Source organism: Gopherus flavomarginatus, chromosome 9, assembly GCF_025201925.1.
Source record: "Gopherus flavomarginatus isolate rGopFla2 chromosome 9, rGopFla2.mat.asm, whole genome shotgun sequence".
Taxonomy (NCBI): Eukaryota; Metazoa; Chordata; order Testudines; family Testudinidae; genus Gopherus; species Gopherus flavomarginatus.
Genome location: NC_066625.1, coordinates 35,529,718 through 35,552,020, shown reverse-complemented (window position 1 = coordinate 35,552,020; position 22,303 = coordinate 35,529,718). Strand labels below are relative to the sequence as shown.

General features: G+C 40.1%; 1 protein-coding gene across 4 annotated transcripts in view; it reads right to left on the bottom strand.

Moving 5' to 3' along the window:
* Positions 1-22,303, bottom strand: part of XPO6 (exportin 6) — a 453,699-nt gene that overhangs the window by 65,163 nt on the left and 366,233 nt on the right. For all 4 annotated transcript variants that reach the window (XM_050968134.1, XM_050968135.1, XM_050968133.1 and 1 more), the window contains 2 exons: positions 6,111-6,201; positions 3,472-3,584 (listed from right to left, as the gene is read on the bottom strand). In XM_050968134.1, the coding sequence (XP_050824091.1) occupies positions 3,472-3,584; positions 6,111-6,201 (204 nt within the window). The remainder of the gene's footprint in view (positions 1-3,471; positions 3,585-6,110; positions 6,202-22,303) is intronic.

Below are 22,303 nucleotides of genomic sequence, written 5' to 3'. Positions count from 1 at the left end.
GAGCACAAGAACTTAATCTGGGCCTTGACAGTGATTGTGTGTGGCCCCGGGCACATCTACAGATAAAGAAACTAAGGTCGGAGTTAGTGGGGATAGGTCCCTCACAGAACTGGAGGATGTATTGCTTAATGTTTGTAAAGTGCTTTGAATGTAAGCAGTATTATGTGTTAAATAGAATACAGGGAACTCTAAAGGTAGACAAGTTGTTTATTTTAAGAGAGGCTCAAAGACCAAATGTCAAATTTATGAGTTCTTCCCTTTTCATATGCTGCTTCACATCACAATACACTAACAATTTTCTGTCTTGAGAAATATGGGCAATTTCCATTATCCTAGTATCATTTTTTCTACTAGCATGGCTTGAATGAATCAGTGTTTTTATGGATCTGTAAAACAGTCACTGGTTGGCGAGTTTCAGTATAAACAATTCAGACTGGAGCAGGCCTGATTTTTGCATATAAAGTCTCGGTGCCCTCTTAACCCTAGGACAGCTAGGTTTCCTCTTTTAAGAAGGGAAACGTTGCAGTAAATAGAGAATCATCATAACTCTTGCAAGGCAGAATGAGAAGCAAGTTCTGCTTTGGATGAAATGTGGTCCTCCTGAAGTTTTTAAATCCAGAAAGTCCAAGTTAATAGGCCTTTAATGGAAGAGGGCTACGTTTAGTAATGGAATTTTAACTCACTCAGTGGCAAAAATCCATAAGAAGGCAGAGTTATGAAGTATTTTTCCTGCGGTGCTGAAGCCCCATTTAGAAGCTCTAGAACATTAGTGGCTACTAGTAGCTTAGCCCGTTAAGTAGATGTTTGAGGATAATAGATTCAGGAAGCCTGCTTCTGAGGCAATGCTCTACCCAGTTTCAAGCACATGGCAGGCAGAAATTAAAGACAAATAGCTTTACTCGTGGTATGACAAAGCCAATTCATAGTATTCAGGCTTTGGTGCAATTTAGACTTGAAGCCACCATGAAGTCTCCCAAAAGGGGTCAAAATTTTATGGTTTGGAGCCAATGTCCAGAGCTACAGGTTAACAGTGACAAAGGAACTGCTTATAGGAAGAATATAGGGCACTGACAAAACCCACAACACAGAGGACACTCACAAAAAGTCCTTATTAAGAGTAATTCCGGAAGGGTACTGTGCGTACATGAAATTTCTCCCACGTAAATGAGATTTTAAAGTGGTAGCTTCCTCTAGTTGCCTAATGTCTTTGGTAGCAAGTTCCCCTTTCCCAGAAGATCAACTAGCAGCTTCCATTTGAGATGAAAGAAAAGTGGGCACAGTGGGAGAGGTTGAAGGAGTTTCATTAAAACTCTGCTGTTATTTTTCCACTTCTTCCAGAAAATATCAGCCCTCATAAACCTCCTGGAATAAGTTTTAGGTTTACTGTCCTGCTTTTGCTGATAAATTCACTGTTCCCATATAACCGATCAAACAGTACTAAGATAGCTGGAATTAATTTTAGAAATTCCAGGTTCTAAATAAAAAGAGATTTGAATCTCTAAGCTGGAGTTTATTTCCTTAGTGTTTATGCACTGGACAGTGATTTCTTTGTTCTACTAGGCTCTAGACAATTATTTTTCAGAGCTATATTTTTCAGTGAGGCAGAAAGGGGCAGGAATTAAGCTAGGTTGCCAAACCCATGAAAATCATTCAAATTGCAGGAATATGTAGCTCCATAAAATTCCTCTTTAAACAACAGTGTAGTCCCCTATTATTTCTGTCTTAGTTTGGTTAGGGTGCTGGACTGGGACATGGGAGACTCTGGTTCAATGCCGAGTTTTACCACAGGCATAATAGCACTCCCTACTTCACCGTGGACTTGTGAGGATAAATACATTAAATACTGTGAAGTGCTCACTATACTATGATGAAGTGGGTATTTACTCACAAAAGTTTATGCTCCAATACGTCTGTTAGTCTATAAGGTGCCACAGGACTCTTTGTCACTATACTATGGTAATGAAAGATGTATAAGTACCTAAGATAGATCACCCACTGACGGCGGTTTGTCAGCAAGTCAGCACTAAGCCCAGTTTCTGGGCATGGCCCAGTCTGCTTTACCCGGATGGCCTATAATTTTTGTACATGTCCTCTTAGCTCCAGATTTCCTCCTCCACTGCAAGGCTCACAATTGCCATGGAGCAAAAGGTTTGTCCCATAAGTAACAGTTGCAAGTTAGTGTGCAGCTTTCAGCTCCCCTACTCAATGTTTTTGTTTGATGTCTTTAGTATATCTTATCTGTGTCCCTACACCTTTTGGAAACATCTGGAATTGCTACACATCTGACATCACCAGAATAGCTTGCTTATTTATCTGGGTAGCTGTTTTGAGGGGAACTTTGAATGCACCCCTAGTGTGCTTCATTTTCTTAGCACCTTTTTTTTCCTGCCAAAAACTTAGTAAAGTACATACACCAGCAGCAAGAGTTGTAAGGGAGTTTCTTTTTAATCATAGTAAAGTCTTATGGTATGATTGCCCTAAGTGGTTTGTCTACAATAATGTCAGTAGAAGCCAGTGGGGTACTATTTCTTTGCCTATTGATGAGCAGTTTTTGTTACTCTGAGCTGTGTCAACCACCCCCTGTTGCATTTCCTGGGATCAGGCTCAGAGCATGAATGATCAACACAGCTAGAAATGTGACACAGACAAGCAAGACAAAAGTGCTTTTAAGTTAATTAATGTGAAGCATGTCATTGACTATGGCATTGCAATGCAATAAATAGATCCTTTGCATCATTATTTTAGAGAGGATCTAAAAGTAATGATGCAGAATAATGTGGTAGAACAAGACACTTCACATGCTTACTGATACATCAGTTGATTGTAGCCTGTGAACAGTTAACATCACATTTTTACACACACCAGTGTTTGGGTTTTTAAACTTTTACTTAGTTCTCTTTCACAGCTAGGTAACAAGTGGCATGTGGTCTTCCAGCAGAGTGATATTACATCTTTGACTAATTCATAGGCAAAGCAGAATGAGCTGTCAACCAGATCTTTTAGATTCTACAGAATAAGGAATTTTGTCATATCCTTTTTGCTAGTTTGTGGCATCTAGCTATACATAACTGAGTTACCATTTCTGATCTGTAAAGGATATGAAGGATCTATTCTGTAACGGATTCATCCATAATTCTGTGAATTATATCAAAATCTAAGACAGCATCCTAAATTCTAGACATTTCCTATCTGAAGTCAGCAATAAGCAATTTCCTCAATCTGTATGCAAGGATTCATATTCCATTTTATTCCCTCTCAAACTGCACTTTAAAAAATTCCCTACAAGAGAACTATAAAAGCAAGCCATGTCCATGTGCTTTTAGGTGGTTCTCACTTTAATCTTAAAAACCTTATAGTTAATACAAACTATTCCAAACACAATCACATCAAAGAAGAGTTAATACAGAGGAATCCACTAATCAGGCAATAATGGTGTTCTGGGTAAGTTCACCCTTTTTTCTTATGTCTCACCTCAAACACTGTCAAACTGTACATCATTACGTAGTCGTTTCTTGTGCTTGACAGGAAATAGAGGCAGAATCTCCAGGCGCCTATCTGCTGGGCAAAGTTATTCAGAAGCTCCTCTGGGAAAATCAAGTATCAACAAAACACGTGCATTAATATTCATAAACTGTCTTTGTACCCAAGACAATATTTGTTTCCACAGCACCATAAATCTGAATGGAACTTCAGATATTTTTCAATCTGATTTCAGTTTAATAATGCTCAGACAACCTGAGCTAATTCAAAAGCAGCCACAAAACCTACCTATAACCTTCAATGCAACCAAAATGACTAGGTGCATGGTATCAGAATTTGCTGTGTATGATTTTAACATTCCCAAAAGCATAATGTAACAACAGACTTGGGTTAGATTAGCTTGATACTAATGGAACCTTTAGATCCACAGAGCAGGTCTCTGCCCCCTAAGGTAACAGACACTGATAGCAGTAGGATGAGGTAGCAGCAGTAGATTGTCACATTCTATGTAGAAAAGACACTAGAGCAAGATTATCTGTTTTGCCAGGGGTCTTTACAGATAATTCCTTTGCTGTCAGCAACACTTGGATTCAGGAACCTTGGTTTCAGTTGTGGGTTCTGTAGAAGAATGTGCTCTAGGGGGCACAGATTTTTCTACCTGTGTTCTCCAGCCTGTTACTTTCCATCACTTCTGGCTTCCTGTCCAAGTCTTCCTGTCCCCAGTACCACTACCATCAACTCCTTGTTCCAGTCTCCATTCCTTGCCCAGCCAGTTCCAGTAGATTCCCAAGCCCTCTTCCCAGTCTTTCCTCCACCTCAGACTCCTTGCCTCTTGTTCCCTCTGCATTGTAGTCAGACAGCTTTCTACTTTGCCATGCTGCCTGGGAGTCAGAAAAAGGGGCAGAGAGGAGTAGAGGAGCACTAAGACCACAGGAGAGTGTTTCCCTGCTCTCAACTCCAGTGCCCAGTGCTATCGCAGCTCACCCTACCCAGGAGCATCAATTGCAGGAAAAGTCCTCCTCAGCCCCAGGGTTGAACAATCAATGCAGAAGGAATCTTCTGAATTTAGCTGCCAAACTAAAATCTCTGTTGAACTTTCTTAAAAAACATGCCTAAGAAAATCTATTTTCCCTAATTGTTTTCAAATATTGAACTGTTTTTTGCTTAAATTTTCAAAAAAGAAAATCTGAGGCAGACACCTAGCTTGCAAAATTTCAACCCGATTAGGAAAAGTTTGGCAAAGTTCTGAGCAACCGAAAACTGCACCTTATAATGGGAAGTGTCAGGCAACCTTAATGATAGCCAGCACTACCAGCTCTGCCTCTAACAAATAAGAAAAACAAATGGCAAAAGTTGGGATATCGGTCCACTGTGAAACAGACTAGGTAGAATTTAAGGGTTTGTCTACAGGAACAGTTTGTGACAAGCTGGGATGTGAATTTATCTTGCACTAGCCAGCCACGGACTGATTGTCCATGTGGACATGACTGACAAGCATTAACAGTTTAATGAGTTTTCACCTAATCCCATTTCAAAGACTAGATGAGTTTGTTAATGCATGTTAGAAGGGCCTACACGAAGAGTCATTCTATGGCAGGCTAGCACGGGATAGATTCACAGCCGAGCTTGCCACAAAACTAAAATGTCCATGTATTACCCTAATACTGACATTATGCAGTAAAGTTTTCTTTGTTTTGCTAATTGTTCTTAGATCTATATATACCTCTGATGTGAAGCATTATAATCCCCTGTCTTTTACAAATTTCTCTCAAATGCTCAGAGAGATTCTGTTTCTAGGATGACCACATCCAATTACTCTTTTTGTAAAAGTCTGGCCTGGGGGAAAAGCTGCATGGGTTTGTGTTCTACAAGTTGAACAAACCCAAAAGTATGCGAACGGTCGCCTTTTCTCCAGTGACTGAGTGTACCGGGGAAGAAAGAGTCAATATCACCCTTTTTAGCCAGACGGTGAAATTTCAGGTGAAGACAGCGTGCATACATGCTGAGAATATATTTTCAAGTATAGTGAACCTGGAGGGAATACAGGCTATATTACTGAAGTCTCAGAGGTTATAAATACATAGCCTGTCCTCGTAGAAAGGAACCAGAAGACTGTGTAACCTTCTCATTTTTTAGTGTATTGCAGGCCTGATTCATCCATCCTGCTGCTGGTTGCATATTATGCAAGTTATTTCTACTGGTCTTCATAAGCCTGGATCTGCTCAGATCCACCAGTATGAACACAAGTGTATTTCCACCTGCTACCCGAAGGAGCTACCCCAAGTGTGTCAGTGTGGGTAATGTATGCCTCCTCTTTCGGATCTGCTCTCCTACATCTTTCTCATTCCCCTCTTAGTACATAAAAAGCTTCATGCATTTGCTCCGTCATTTGTCACACAGCATCCTTCACAGGCTCTTCACAGAGCGCAGCAGTTTGTAGGCAGAGAAGTAGGTACCCGCCCTCATAACTAGCTAAGTTTCCAACAGCCTGGGAAACATGTTCCTTTCTCACCATTTCCACCTTCAGCAGAAAACCGAACTATGGAGTTTTCTGCTGCTGTTGCTTGGAGATCAAATATCTAATCCAAAAAATGTTGTTCAAGGAAGTAAAAGGGATTGTCTGAACTTACCTATCTCACGTTTCCGTTCATTTGTCGTGCAATTGTGGAAAAACTCTGTCATTAGACTCTCCAAAGCACGCAGGGAGGCCTCTTCTGATGCCTGACAATGACATTGAAAGGAAAAGTAGGTCAGAAAGTGCCTCTGGTTTACATTCAATTGAAAATAAAGTTTATTTCCTTATAAGACAAAGTGCTAAGGGGTCCATATAATGCATGCTGGATGAACGGTCTCAGCAACCAAACAAAAGAGCAGCATGTTACAGAGTGAAATTTAATATGAAGTTCACAAAACTGTAGAAAGAAGTCAACAGCTACTAACAGAATATGTCCAGGATGAGTAAAAAGCCTCAGAGGTTATTTTAAAGTCTCATTTGTTCAGTCAAACTTGTTAATAAGAGCACCACTTTATAAAGCAAGCTCCCCTCCCTCTAATTACAGACACTTGTTCTTGTTACAAATGTTAGTTCATCCATTGGAATAATTCTTACATGAACACCAGCTTCAGATTAACACACTTCAGAAATTCAGAGGCATCAAGGCATAGCAAACTGAACAAAAGACTAGATGCTAAAAGTCCTGAACTCTATTCCCATCCCTGGCTCAACGGGTGGCCATGGTCAGTTTGCCACCTCTTTGCTTCAGTCTGCTCATCTGTTTAAAAAAAAAAAAAAAAAAGGGGGGGGCACCACCAACATACTCCACTTGGCCCAGGAAAATGGGGGGATTTAAAGGATTAATGTTCGTACAGAGCTTTGACAACTGAATGCTACACAAATGTTTAATAATTTGATTCAGGGAGGATGAGTTGCCTAATCTCTTTTCCTTTTTTGCCAGCTGCAGCTTGGTTTTTAGAAGACCTCAAAGACAGTGGTTCAATATGGAGCAGTTACAAGGTAGCTACAGCTTTATTTCTCCGGAGGGCCACCTGTAATAAATGGGACTAATTCATTTGTTTCACAGTGTCTGGAGATGGAATGATTATGTTGAGCCAGAGTTAGGACGATTCTTGAACCAGTCAGAATGGAAGCACTGTGTTTGCCCTTCTCATCTAACTCTTAGGCCTGGTCTACACTACGCGTTTAAACCGATTTTAGCAGCGTTAAACCGATTTAACGCTGCACCCGTCCACACAACAAGGCCCTTTATATCGATATAAAGGGCTCTTTAAACCGGTTTCTGTACTCCTCCCCGACGAGAGGAGTAGCGCTGAAATCGGTATTACCATATTGGATTAGTGTTAGTGTGGCCACAAATCGACGGTATTGGCCTCCGGGCGGTATCCCACAGTGCACCATTGTGACTGCTCTGGACAGCAATCCGAACTCGGATGCACTGGCCAGGTAGACAGGAAAAGCCCTGTAAACTTTTGAATTTCATTTCCTGTTTGCCCAGCGTGGAGCTCTGATCAGCACGGGTGGCGATGCAGTCCCAAATCCAAAAAGAGTTCCAGCATGAACCGTACGGGAGATACTGGACCTGATCGCAGTATGGGGAGACAAATCTGTTATATCACAGCTCTGTTACAGAAGACGAAATGAGAAAGTATTTGAAAAAAAATCTCCAGGCTATGATAGACAGAGGCCACAGCACAGTGCTGTGTGACAAGCATAACGGAAAGCCAAAGAATCAAATGGATGCTCATGGAGGGAGGGAAGGGGTATTGAGGACTCCAGCTATCCCACAGTCCCCGCAGTCTCTGAAAAGCATTTGCATTCTTGGCTGAGCTCCCAATGCCTGTAGGGTCAAACACATTGTCTGGGATGTTTCAGGGTATATGGCGTCAATTTACACCCCTTCCCTCCGTGAAAAAACAAGGGAAAAAAATTGTTTCTTGACTTTTTTATATGTCACCCTATGTCTACTGTATGCTGCTGGTAGACATGGTGCTGCGGCAATTAATAGCAGCATCCTCTCCTCTCCCCTCCCTGGTGGCAGATGATACAATATGACTGTTATCCATCTTCATCATCAGCCCGTGAGTGCTCCTGGCTGGCCTCAGGTGAGGTCAGCCGGGGGTGCCTGGGTAAAAACAACAATGACTCCCGGTCATTCCCTGCAGATTGTACAGAACGGCTGGTAACCGTCCTCATCATAGCAACTGGGGGCTGAATTCCATCAGCCCCCTCTCTTTCCTGTGTAAAGAAAAGATTCTGTACTGCCTGGACTATCATAGCAGCGGGATGCTGGGCTCCTCTCCCCCCGGCACCTTTTAATGTCCTGCCTGGACTATCATAGCAGCTGGAGGCTGCCTCCCCCTCATTTTATCTCACTAAAAAGTCAGTGTTTCTTATTCCTGCATTCTTTATTACTTCATCGCACAAATGGGGGACACTGCCACGGTAGCCCAGAAAGGTTGGGGGAGAAGGGAATCAACGGGTGGGGTTGTTGCAGGGGCACCCCCCGTGAATGGCACGCAGCTCAACATTTCTGCAGGATCTGACACGGAGCAGCTGTGCTCTCTGGTCCTCTGATACACTGGTTCTCTAGTACACTTGCCCCATATTCTAGGCAGGACTGACTCTATTTTTAGATAAACCATAAAGGAGGAATTGACTCAGGGAGTCATTCCCATTTTTGTCTTTGCGCCCCCGGCCGACCTCAGCCAGGAGCACCCATGACAGCAGCAGACGGTACAGAATGACTGATAACCGTCATCTCATCTCCAATTTACAATGGCGCAGCAGCCTTGCAATGGTAAATGAATGATGCTGTGTAGCACTGCAGTACCGCCTCTGTCAGCAGCATCCAGTACACATACGGTGACAGTGACAAAAGGCAAAATGGGCTCCATGGTTGCCATGCTATGGCGTCTGCCAGGGCAATCCAAGGAAAAAGGGCGTGAAATGATTGTCTGCCGCTGCTTTCATGGAGGAAGGAATGAGTGATGATATTTACCCAGAATCACCCGCAATACTGTTTTTGCACCATAATGCATTGGGATCTCAACCCAGAATTCCAATGGGCGGGGGAGACTGCGGTAACTATGGGATAGCTACGGGATAGCTACCCACAGCGCAACGCTCCGGAAATCGACGCTAGCCTCGGTACATGGACGCGCACCACCAAATTAATGTGCTCAGTGTGGCCGCATGCACGTGACTTTCTACAATCTGTTTTACAAAACCGGTTTATGTAAAATCGGAATAATCCTGTAGTGTAGACATACCCATATAATGGATACCTCTCTTGTCAATTTTATCACTAATGGTTTTGTTATGGAAGAGACATACCATTTGTCATTTCTCCAACATTTTCAGGTAACACATTGCTCTTTCACTAATAAGAGCACAGACTTAAGCCTAGACCTTCCTCGGGACTATACAAAGGGTAGTGGTGCAGGCAGGCATCTACTGTTCAGTCCTATTTCAGGCACAAAAAAAGTTACACATAAACCAAGGCTTCTCCTACACCGCCAAATTCACAGGTGCTTAAAAAGCCCCCCGCCCCCATCAAAAGTTTTGCCACAGCAAATGGCAGTGTAACTGGCTCATCACGGGCAGCAGCACTCTCCTGTCAACAACACGAACCCCGCTCATAGGTGGTGGAAGTATTTTGTCGGCAAAAGTGCCGATAAACAGTGTTTACACTGCCTGACTTTTAGCAACATGGCCCTGTTGCTAAAAGCTGTGTAGTGTAGACAAAGCCTCAGGCAGACTATCTGTACTGTGACAGGTAGTCTTCTGGGAGAAGATCAGTCTACATCACCTACAGAAGCAATATGAATTTCTCTATTGCTAAAGCCCAATTCCACATGCTCCACACAAGGCATCCAGTTTTTCTAGCGTTCCACTGCAGAACCAAGTTGGAGAGGATATTTCTAAGCTTCCCCATATCACAGACTATGAGAACCAATAATTTAATAAAAGATTAAGAAAAATACAGCTGTTCTCCTAGCAACTAATAATGCATGCTTAGTAAGATTAAGTATTCTGCTGCTGAACAGAAAATACATGGAGGAAGGACAACAGAAAAATGTGCATCTCAAAAATCGAATGCTCCTTAGAAAAAGCCACTTGTGATTGTGAAAGCCATCCTGATAGTGAAAAATTATATTTAAAAAATAAACAATCAAGCTGTAGGTCACATTTCCATTTCAAGCAACTGCACCGGTCATTATTATTTTTTAAAATCCATATAGATTTGCTTCTTTGCAAAAAGGTTGCATGCACAACAAACAATCTTCAAGTTGTTCCTTCCAACTGCTACCCCACTTTTTCCATCTGTCTCCCCTTACTAGTAGCAATAATTATGCATAAGCAAGCTGGATAAAAATCAATGATTTAAAAAATGGATTTTTTTGATAAAATGCTGTTTGAGGAAAAAACCGAAAGATAGTTTTAATTAAGATACATTATAGCTCAAAGAATCTCATCATAGAATAGGGATTATAAATTTAAATTCTATAGTATGAGACAATATAGTCATGAAATGTTTAAGACAAGTTTTAAATGAGTTCCAATACTTCATGGATTAGGGACCCAATCTTATGGGGTTCTAGGGATTTCTGTATAGATTATTTAGGTTAATCTTTCTATCTACCCAATGGGACTCAGTGCTCAGTCTAGAAGATACCATCAGAGATGCTTAGTTTTGCAGTTCTCAAACTGTGGATTTGTGTCTCCAGAGATAACATGCTTGTTAACAGCAAAAATGTGTTTAAATAAATAGAGGCGAGAAATAACAGACCTCAACCCTATTATCCCTCTGAAAATTTATGTACACAGAGTCAATCCCTTATTTCTCTCTAAAAGTGCCAAGTTTCAAAAAGTTCAATGAATAGAAGAAGATTGTTGCTGGCGGAACAGATCGGGACAAGGAGAAGTCTGAAGATAAATGTGAGAAGGGAGGGACAGGCAGTAGAAACAAAAGTGAAACTGTTTGAGCAGCATATTCCAGAAGTCTTGAGGTCTGAGTGTAGCCTTCATTGATTTGAGATATACCATATCATTTTCTCACCAGAAGGGAAAACCTATAATGGCAGCAGGCTGTAAGAGAGACCCAGTTTGGGAACATTTTGATGACGTTCCTCTACCCGTGGGTAAAACAGGCATGCATGCAAAATGCAACAGTGCAACAAAGAAATCAAGGCCTGGTTGCCTGAATGAAACAACTTCATGAGAAGTAACATAAGAACATAAAAACGGCCGTACTAGGTGAGAACAAAGGTCCATCTAGCCCAGTATCTGTCTACCGACAGTGGCCAATACCAGGTGCCCCAGAGGGAGTGAACCTAACAGGCAATGATCAAGTGATCACTCTCCTGCCATTCATCTCCATCCTTTGACGAACAGAGGCCAGGGACACCATTCTTTACCCATCCTGGCTAATAGCCATTTATGGACTTCACCACCATGAATTTATCCAGTTCCCTTTTAAACACTGTTACAGTCCTAGCCTTCACAACCTCCTTAGGTAAGGAATTCCACAAGTTGACTATGCGCTGTGTGAAGGAGAACTTCCTTTTATTTGTTTTAAACCTGCTGCCTATTAATTTCATATGGTGACCCCTAGTTCTTGTATTATGGGAATAAGTAAATAACTTTCCCTTATCTACTTTCTCCACATCACTCATGATTTTATATACCTCTATCATATCCCCCTTTCCTTCTCCTTGTTCCTTCTCAGGAGGAAGCTGCGTTGAAGATGATGAAAGGAACATGTCTGAACATGCAGGATCTTCAGGTTGGTAAACTTTTTTATTTCATACTTCTTTCTTAAGGACTGCCTGTCTTCCTTCTCAACTATTCTTGAATTCTCATGTTTGAGCAAAAAATATAATTGTTACTCTATGGTACTATTGTTTTAGATGCAGTTGTGGTAAAAAAAAATCTGAAATAGGCAGATCTTGCTTTGACAATTTCACCTTTAAAGTAGATCTGAGTGTCAGTGAATGCAATGAGTAATATAAATAAGCAGTATGGTAATAATTATGTAACTACATTGACTTATTTTGTTTAGGAGGATCCATCCTCAACATACAGGATTATGAAGACTATCCACTTTCAAGATCACCATCGTTTTCTATAGTTTCAGAGTTATCTGCCAATGATAGTGTTTCAGTCACATCATCTATGTCACATAGCCACAGTATATCAGCTGTAGCAAAAAAGAAAAAAAATCTCCATCATCCAGAAACAACCATAGATAAATTTGTGATAAGAATCAGATTACAAACAGAGGTAACTGATGAAAGAATCGCCCGGTTTGTTTATGCAACAAAAACTTTCCTTTCCGTATGACTGAGAACCCACACTTCATTAACATGGTTCAGTTATTAAGACCAGGATACAGTCCACCCAACAGAGCAGATGTCACAGGCAAATTGCTGGATAAAGTGTATGAAAGAGAAATTGAGCAGTATGCAAAAGATCTAGAGGGTAAAATTGTTAACCTGAGTCTTGATGGGTGGAGCAATGTCCACCATGATCCTGTTGTATGTGCTTGTGTGACAACAGAAGAAGGGAATGTCTTCCTTACAGAAACAATTGATACATCAGGAAATGCGCACACAGAATACTTACAAGTAGTAGCAGTATAAGCTATAACAAACTGTGAGAAAAATATATATCAAATGTCTAGTACGCAGCTTGGTCACAGACAAAGCTGCAAATGTATCCAAGATGAGAAGAACGGTTGCAGTGCTCATTGAACCTCTTAGCCAAAGACTTCAGTGTTCCAGAAATAACGGTGAATGTTGTTGAAATTGCAAAATATTTCTGTAACAACTACTTTGCAGTAGCTGCTCTGAAAGAAGTGGGAGGAACCAAGCTAACTCTCCCATAAGATGTGCGCTGGAACGCAGTAGTGGACTGTTTTGAGTACTATATCAAGAACTGGCCTAATCTGATGACAATTTGTGAACAAAATCGTGAAAAAAAATAGATGGCACTGTCACAGCCAAAGTTCTCAACATTGGGCTTAAGAGAAGTGTTGAACACATGCTGACTACCCTGAAGCCTATTTCTGTAGCCTTGAACAAAATGCAGGGAAATAGCCATTTTAATGCTGACGTTGTTGAAATTTGGAAGGAACTGAGTGAGATCTTAAAAAGAGAAATATCCAATGACAGAATTAAATTACAAGCATTAAAAAAACAAATGGACAAGCACCACCTCTAGCTCATTTTCTCGTAAATATTCTAAATACTTGGTATTAGGGTCAAACCTTAACTGCTGAAAAGTATGAGTTGGCTATGACATGGACATCCAGCAATCATCCCTCCATAATGCCAACTATAATTAACTTCAGAGCTAAGGGTGAACCATTCAAGAAATATGTTTGTTGTTGATGTTTTAAAGAACTGGCGGAAGTCACTTAAGCACTTGCATTCAGAGACTTTTAAAGTGATAATCTCACTTTTAATAGCAGTAGCTTCTTCTGCCGGCACAGAAAGAATATTTTGCTTTGGACTATATCATTCCAAATTGAGAAATTGTTTGTGAACTGAAAAAGCAGGAAAGCTTGTTTTTCTTTTCCAGATTACGAACAAGTAGGAAAATGAAAGTGACGACGACTGAGTTAGCTGCAGAAGCCAATATTTTAAGTTTCTCATGTTGACCTGGCTGACACAGTTGATTTAATTTTTAAAAAAACAAAAACACTAACAATTTTAGTTAAAAACAGTTTTAACAAAAACAACCCTGATTTTAAAAAACTTGAATGTTTAATTAAATTCAAAAATTCATATGCTTGTTTTGTTAAAATATTATATGTTTGCTGTTGAAGAAAAAAAATCCAGAACACACAACATTGTTGTTTAAGTTAAATAAAACAATTTAAAATGTGTGTCTGGTGATGTTCTCCTCCTAATACAGCATGGCAAGAAAATCCTCCAAATATCAATGATTAACCTGTTGAATTGGAGATAGTTCACCTCCCAATAGCTTCATTTACACCTACCTTTTACCATTTACTTTTGGTAAATGAAATAACCAAACAATTATTCATTTTCTGATATAGCTGTAAAACTAATCTGAAAAGTTTTCAAAATAAATCACTTTAAAAATGTATAGTGTGTACCATCTAAAAATGAAACCTACATCTATCTCTGAGTTGTGAAGAATATACATTAAGGTTAATACAACCGACAAGAATCCACTTTTGTGTAGAAATCGATGATTAAATTGAGTCTTCCTGACTAGTGATTTAAATCATGATTTAAATTAAATCAAATCCACCCTGGCATAAAGTCTCAGTCTGAGGATTCAATTTTTTAAAAATTCCAAAATCATCAAAAGTTGATTATAGAGTATATCCACTATGACATTTCCACACATTCCTTTCTCTCTGGAGAGTGCATCCTGTTTTATATTCTTTCCTACCCTATTACCGGCTACCCGATTAGATTAAAAAGTACAAATTCAATAGTTTAGTGTACACTTTTGCAATTCAGTCCTTTGCTGCTGAAGGGCAAACGTTACATCTCAATATCTGCTTCAGATGTCAAATAGGGAAGAATGAATTGTGAGTTGCCAAACTCTGACCACAGCAATAGGAAGCAGCCAATTTCCTCCACAGCAGAAGTGTTTTTCTTCCTAGCCCACTGAAGGAAGGTCTCTTACAAGATTACACAGCAGCCACACACACTAATATTCATCTAGGAGCATCGGGTCTTGCCTCGTTTTGGTACAATCAATTCTATGCTTTTCAAACTTCTTGACAGCTCTTCCTATCTAAAGAATTGTTAATGCACAATGGACAATTTAAGAAAACAGATGCTTAAAGTTAAGCTCCTACCTAACATGATTTTTTTTTTTTTAAGTTCTGAGGACTTGGAAGCTTATCCAATGACTAATGGGAGCTACTAGGCACTTTGCATTTTTGAAAGTCAGTTCACATATTCAAGAGCCTAATCCTCTGCCCTCCCCCCTTTTTTTTGGTTTTCCTTCTTTAAATCTCAATCTATGCCTTCATTATAAAAAAACCCGAAGAATACAAAACAGATTTAGTGTTAACATTTGTTTTGAGAAAGCCATGGATGGGATTGCTAGAACTAGCTATGTATTCATCATGTGGCCGGTTGCTATAGGACATGGGTACTCTATGCATAGGTTTGAAAGAGCACAGGACAAACTAGGAACAAACAATACAGTATCCCCCTCAAATCTTCCCTTCCTGAGAGTGCCACACACTGGAAAACACAACTAACACTGGACAACAGGGCTCCCCAGAATTGCATTTTACGGAAAGCCTGAACAAAATATTTATTTCAAAGCGTGCTCTAAAGTTACTCAGACTAAGATAGATTTGGGACAGAAGAAAAAAAGGACCCTCCTCCCCCCGTGTGACTGTTATGCTCCCCAGCTTGCAAGATACATGGAGCTCAAGGTTTCTACCAAATGAAGGTGGCATGGCAGAAATGGCCTAGGTTAACTGGAACCTAGTCCATTAAGGGCTTTGTAGACAGAAACTAGCACCCTGAATTTGCCCAGAAGTGAGCTGTCAGTAGGTAGACAATACAAGTTCAATAAACTCTTGCCAGTCAGGTCTACTCACGTGGGCAGTAGTATTCTGCATTTGCTAATCTTTCTGAGTAGCTTTCAAGGTTAGCTCCACATAGTGTGCTGCAATGATTTCCATAGATAAGGCCGTTGACATGAGAAAGGATACATTCCCATCTCAAGGCTGAGTAATGGAATCAGGGCACTGCCTTGAGGAGACTGACTGCTGAAACTAATTTCCTTGCCGTACCCTTGTTTGGTCTTGTTGTTTGCACCCCAAACAACTGGGGACCACGAGGTGCTGCTGAAGACAGCCTCCAACTCTCACCTCAATAACCTTCCCCAGAAAGACTTGAGACTGGGCTGCAACTGGCAAGATTTCGAGTTATTCTGTGTAGAAGCTGGCAAGTCACCTTACCTTGGGGGAGGCATTAAAAATCCCCATCAATAAAGAGCCAAAGTATTCCCCACTCACTTTCACTAACTGCAGAGGGCATAAGAGTCTTACTCTTCTGCTGCGTATCAGAGATCTCTAATTGAGAAGCTGGTTAGAACTTTTAGGGAAGAACACTTGTTTCCTCCTGCTATCACAGTCCAGGGGTGAAAATTCAACATCCAATCAATCCTGTTTGCAAAGCAGACAGAACACCCAAAATAGTTCCATTGGTTGGGACTTCCCAGATACTAGGACAGAGTCTCAGTCTCACCACAGCATAAGAGTACACAAATTATTTATAAGGCAGGCAGGCAGATTCAGCACAAACTTTTTTCAAAAGATGTTTCATCCACCTATCCCACAGCCTCATAAATTGTGGCTGCCAGTTAACAATGGTGCCCTGAAAGGACAATGGAGGAAGAGGTATTTAGGGGCAAGCAGGGCTTTGGAGCTGTGCTCCAGCTCCACTCCAGGCAAAAACCTGCAGCTCAGCGCTCCAGCTCCGGGCCCCGCTCCAAAGCCTTGGGGGCAAGGGTACTGGTAGTCAAACAGATTGCAGTATCTCATCAGGACATTCACACACTGATACCAGAGAACGTTTGAATCCAGTAGGGGGTATGTCTTATGGAGAGGTTCATCACAGTTGGTCCACCTTGACTACTTTGTGGGTTAGTTGTAGTTTTTTTGTATTCTTTGTTGTAACTGAATTCAATATATTTGAAAATGTAGAAAACATCCAAAAATAAACAATAGAATACCATTTATTTAAACACCATGATTAATTTTTTTAAACGCTTGACAGCCATATTTAGAACACATCTCATATTCACATTCTTATCACATTTCAACCATTTCTTTAATTCCTATTCCCTTCCCTTTTCATTGTCTTGTGAATGTTACCACAGATAGTTTTATAAGGATTCTTTAGAGGTGTGTAGATATTTACTCAGTCTAGTTATCTGCTAATCTAAAGTCTTCAACCTATATGACTAGAAAACAATTGATTAATAGTTACAGAAAAGCATAATCCCCTCCTTTACTTCAAAGAAACACACATTACAGTTTGTCACCAAATAGTTGTGGACTCTGGAATGCTGACCATTCATACGCAAAAGTTTCCAGGCATTCAAGTAAACTAGGTATGTAGGCTAATTTCAGAACCATCATTCTTCCATTTTACTTTAAGGCTTGACAGCAATTAACTGGATATCCAACCTCTAGTTATTTTCTAGGTCAACAGAGGATTAAGATTTGCCAAAAATTGACAGCTTAGATTTTGTAAACCCTGATTTGTTGTAGCTTATAATGTCACTGACATATCTTTTTAATATTTAAAAGCCACATTCAGTATTTTACTGCAATATATAGTATATTGTTTTAGTCATAAAATGAATTATTATAGGTTAAAGCTACAAACAGTGTGGGACTGACAACTTATTCAGAATCAAAGTTTTTACAGCATTTACAGTAAAGTATGCACAGGCCAAGATGTGAATTACAGGCAAACATTTGAGCCTTCATATTTGAATTACACCACCATCCACTGGAGCCCCAAAAACTGCCTATATCCAATTAGGCAGACAAGGTGGGTGACATGATAGAAAATGGTCCAATGAAAGCTATTACTCAGAGAAACTAAGTATGTTTCCCAGACCTGAAGCTGAGTTCTGTGTAGGGTAGGGGTCGGCAACCTTCAGCACGTGGCCTGGGAATGGCGACCCACAGCCTCTGGGAGCTGCAGGGGGACCGTTCCTGCGGACGGTTACTGTGAACAAAATGTCTTGCAGATTACCCTGATGGGCTGCATGCAGAAGGCTGCCGACCCCTGGTATAGGCTCAAAATCTTGTGTCTCTCACCAACACAAGTTAGTCCAATATAAGATATTACCTCACCCTCCTCGTGTCTCTAATATCCTGGGACCAACATGGCTATAACATTGCATGAATCCAATTAAAAATGTCTAAAGCTTTAGAGTTCAAAAGAATCATAGATTTATCTTAAATATGAGTTTGTTTCAGATGCAATCAAGATACATATTCCCCTTGAATAGAATAGAAATTAGAAACTACTTATTACTTTATAAACAATTTAAAGTGTTCCCCTGGGAAGCTTTTCCATTTTAAAGGTTTTGGGGTTTTTTGTTTCCCCAGCATCACCTTCTTCCTTCATTTCACATTGTAAAAAGCTTAACTAAACTTCACAAATATGTAACTAAACCTAGATATTAGGCTTTCAGGTCCTCCACCCCAAAAAACATTTGTTCCTATAGAGATGATTGAATTATTCAGGTTTTGCTCTCAAGATTTAATGCTTTTTAAAAGGAAGTGAATATTTTTAAAAGCTTGTCTCTAATGATTTTCCACACCAACACAAGCTGTTAACATTTCAATGTTTAATATTAAATGCTCAGTATAGAATATTGATCAGAACAAGACCTATGCTCTAAATATGATGCCAAACATTTTTTAAGAGGAAACTGGTGTCTCTTGTTGCTTTCCTAAGGTATGAATTTGGAGACATGCATATCCCGGTAAGAAAAAATACAGATAAACCTACTAAAAGCTAAGTGTTCTTACAAAACGTAAACTGCATCCACAAATATCACAAATACAACTTCAGTTGTGTGTCAGACAGAGCTGGGACAGTTTCCTCTGACATTTGAGAATGGTATTATACCCCATAAATCTCACACCTTGAATGTTACAGTTCATCCAGTCTTTTGTGGCACAATACTGATGGTATCTTCCCTCTCAAAATGAAGCTAAAGGACAAAAAACTCTCTCTCTCTCCATTGATTTATTAAGTAATTTGCCCCCTACCTCTACTTTAGTCAGATTTTGAATCCAAACATCCATTCCTTTGTTTTGACTTTTCCAACCCTGTTTAATATCTGCCTGTGCTGAGAGGTTATGACAGTAGAGATATTTTTCAGAGGCCACTAGATTTATTTCTTGGGCTAGTGAGTGTTGGGTAAATGGCCTCACCATATACTGTAAATTAACAAGCATTGAGAAATTTTAGCCACCAACTAGTCAGAGGACTAAACCCAATGTATTAAAAATGCAGCCACTAGGATCTTGGACATCATTCTGATGTCACCTCCCTCCTCCTCTCTTCCTCCAGGAATCCATCTACTGTCTCCCCTTTCCATCACAAATTTAAGCCTCTTGACCTTCACAACGCAGCCCTTCCATACTTACCTGTTCCAGTATCTTATCAAATTATACCCTCTCCTGCCAAACCAATCATGTCAGCCTGAACCACTAGCTGCTTCATTTCTCTCCTTTGCACATTCTTCCACACAGCCCCCTTATAGATGAAACACTTGAGTGAAATAGCTTGTGAAGCACTACCGTCTCCTCCAAATTCCTCCCCTACATCTATTTCTGTGCTGCCCATAGAAAGTAAATTGGTAATAGCCAAGTAGAAAGCCACTGAGGACTGCTGATTTTTTAAAACAGTGATTCAGAACCATCAAACTATTCCAAGTCTATGTAAATGCATTTTCTTACCCATCACCCTTCTCCATTTTCTTTCAATTTTCTTTACAATGGCGACACAAACTAGACTGTAAGTTCTTCAACACAGAGACTGCTTTCTGTGGTATTTGGACAGCACAAGCCACAACAGGGCTCTGATGTCAATCTGGGCCATTGAGTACTATGCAATGAATGCATTTATCTATTTTATTTGTTAAAATAGCATTGTTGGTGTTTGAGACATCACCCACTAGTGGAGAAACCAGGAAGGCCACAGCTCTGATTTCCCATATATTTTAACAGCCATATTATTTCTCCTTACTGAATGTTACAGCTATTTAAAAACAAACAAAAACAAAACAAAAACACAAACAAAAAACAACTTTGCAGCTCATTTTTAAGAATAAATACTTAGCTGAAGGTAAATATATACTGAATCAAATGCATTAAAATACCAGGAAAATAATTCACATCAACCAATTTATATTAAGAATTGGTGGGAAATCTTCAGGTAGTTCCTTGAGAACTTGAAGGCAACACGAGGATATGAACAACTCCAAAGAAGCTATTAGAATCAGAAAAAAAATCAGAAAGGCCACTTTAAGCTCATCTTTTAAATAAACTTTCCTCAGGCGACCTTTAGTGTCAGGGTTTGTAAATAACCCAGCCAAACCCTTACAGACTTTTAGATCTCTAGATGCAGTTGGGCAAATTATGAAGCAAGTGTGTTGATAATGGCAGTCTGAAACAGTAATTTGTGACACACTGAAGCATAGCCTCTGAATTTGCACCATTTAACGATGCAAGGTAGGATTATGACATGTAACAAGTATGCAAAATTCTTATGCACCAAATTTCTCATCTCTAGAAAGGTCAAATGTGCACTACATGGAGGCAGAATTGTAAGGGGAACAACCAGTACTAAAATCGGCACTTAGACATTACCTTTTAGTCATTTTCTGAATGACTAATACCATTAGACAATACTAGTCTACAATGCAACACTAGGCGCCAACATTATGTTGGAAGGGTCTCCTTAATAGTGGGAGAAATATCTGCAATGCTCAAATGCAAGTCTGTTACAAGTCTGAAACAGTGCATACACCAGCAGAATAATCCCTATATTATATGTACTAAATTACTGATGTACTTTTGGCAAATTAAAGGTGTTCTTCAGGCTTCACTCTGGATTTCCTTGTTGCACTTCAAGCACTTTTTTGTGGTTTAACGAATTGAAACTAGATGAAGTCTCATTTTACATTCAGAAACAGCTAACACTCATGGTATATCTGAATAGACTGGCAGACTGCAAACACAATCTGGTGACCTGCTTCATTCATTTTAACAGCCAGAGCTTCAGCAATTCATCAACATGGCACCCCATTTGCAAAACTGACTTATCTACACACCACTATTGAAGCCAAAACCCACTGCAGAAAATTATGGCAAACTATTGGGGTATCTCACAATAACAAAAGATAAACACATCAAGTGAGGATGGAGCAGGTAATGGAGCAACCAAAACTGCTACTCTTCCTCCCAACCTGCAACAGAGCAAGATGGCCAGCATGTGAGCTGCTGAGCAGCCACAGTGCAGCTGTTTGGAGTGCTCTGTCGCATTGGAATTGCTTCTGGAACTTAACAACATTTCCATTTAAAAATCCCAGGGGAGCTCATTTTCTGTTAAAAAATAAACATATTTTCTTAGCGGTGACCTAAGGAATAAAAGTGGCCACAGACTGGCCACTTCTGGAGCGGACTGTGCTATGGAAATCTATCTTACATGCAAGAAATTTGTCACTATTATAAATACCATCTCCTGTAAGCACCTTCTGATACACATAAGCGCTCAAGCTGGCATGATCAGCTTTTAGAATATCTAACGGTAATCAATTATTTTTTGTCAAGTTCCAAATTTCTTGTCCAAGGTATAGTCAAGGTTCAGACTTCAGAGAAACATTTTTCACATGGCAACAATAATGATAATAATAAATAAATAAAAGATGTCACAGTCCATTCAAAAGCGCCTGGCTGTCCTTATTTGGCCTGCAGTCCGCCTGTTGACTACCCCTGACCTAGGGGGTCATATTTCTCAAACCTTCCTGTACAGACATAGTTTGAAGCACAGTTAATTAAACCTAAAGCCATGTTTTGAAAAAGAGGCTCAAATGTTTAGGGTCAAATTCTATCTTAATGGATGATTGCATCAGGGCCAATAGTAAATACAATCCAGCTGCCTTTTGGGAGGTGTATGCTCCTCCTCCTCCATCTGAACACTGCTGGCACAGTAAATCTTGCATTGCTCTTGTGTTCAGTCACAGACCCCAAAAAAGTTATATTCAGGGTCCACATTTTCTTCGAGAAACCTGCCAAATGAAGCTAGAAGAGCTGGAATAACGACAGTAAGTGGCATATGGTATTCACATCCTAAGTTTTTATATGGCACCTTTACAAACATTAAGCATAAGCCATCCCCTCTGTGAAATGAGTTTTACATCAGCCGTTCTCAGATTGTGATCTGTAGGTCACTGGTGGTCTGTGGGGTGCTGGCTGGTCACATGACACTGACTTTCTGCCTTGATTCCAGCTACATTAAGAGACTATTATAAAATATATCACTTCCCCATGTGAGCAATTGCTATAGCTGCCACAAGGCTGTTGCAGGATCCTAAATGAGACGGGAGGTGTCCAAGACAAACACTATTAAGATATATTCTACACCATGAGAAATTGAAGACCCCGGTACTATATCATTTTATAGATAAGCTGAGGCACAGAGATTGTATGACTTGCCCAAGGTTAAATTCAATATCAGAGTTAATACTAGAACCCATAGTCCTGCTCCA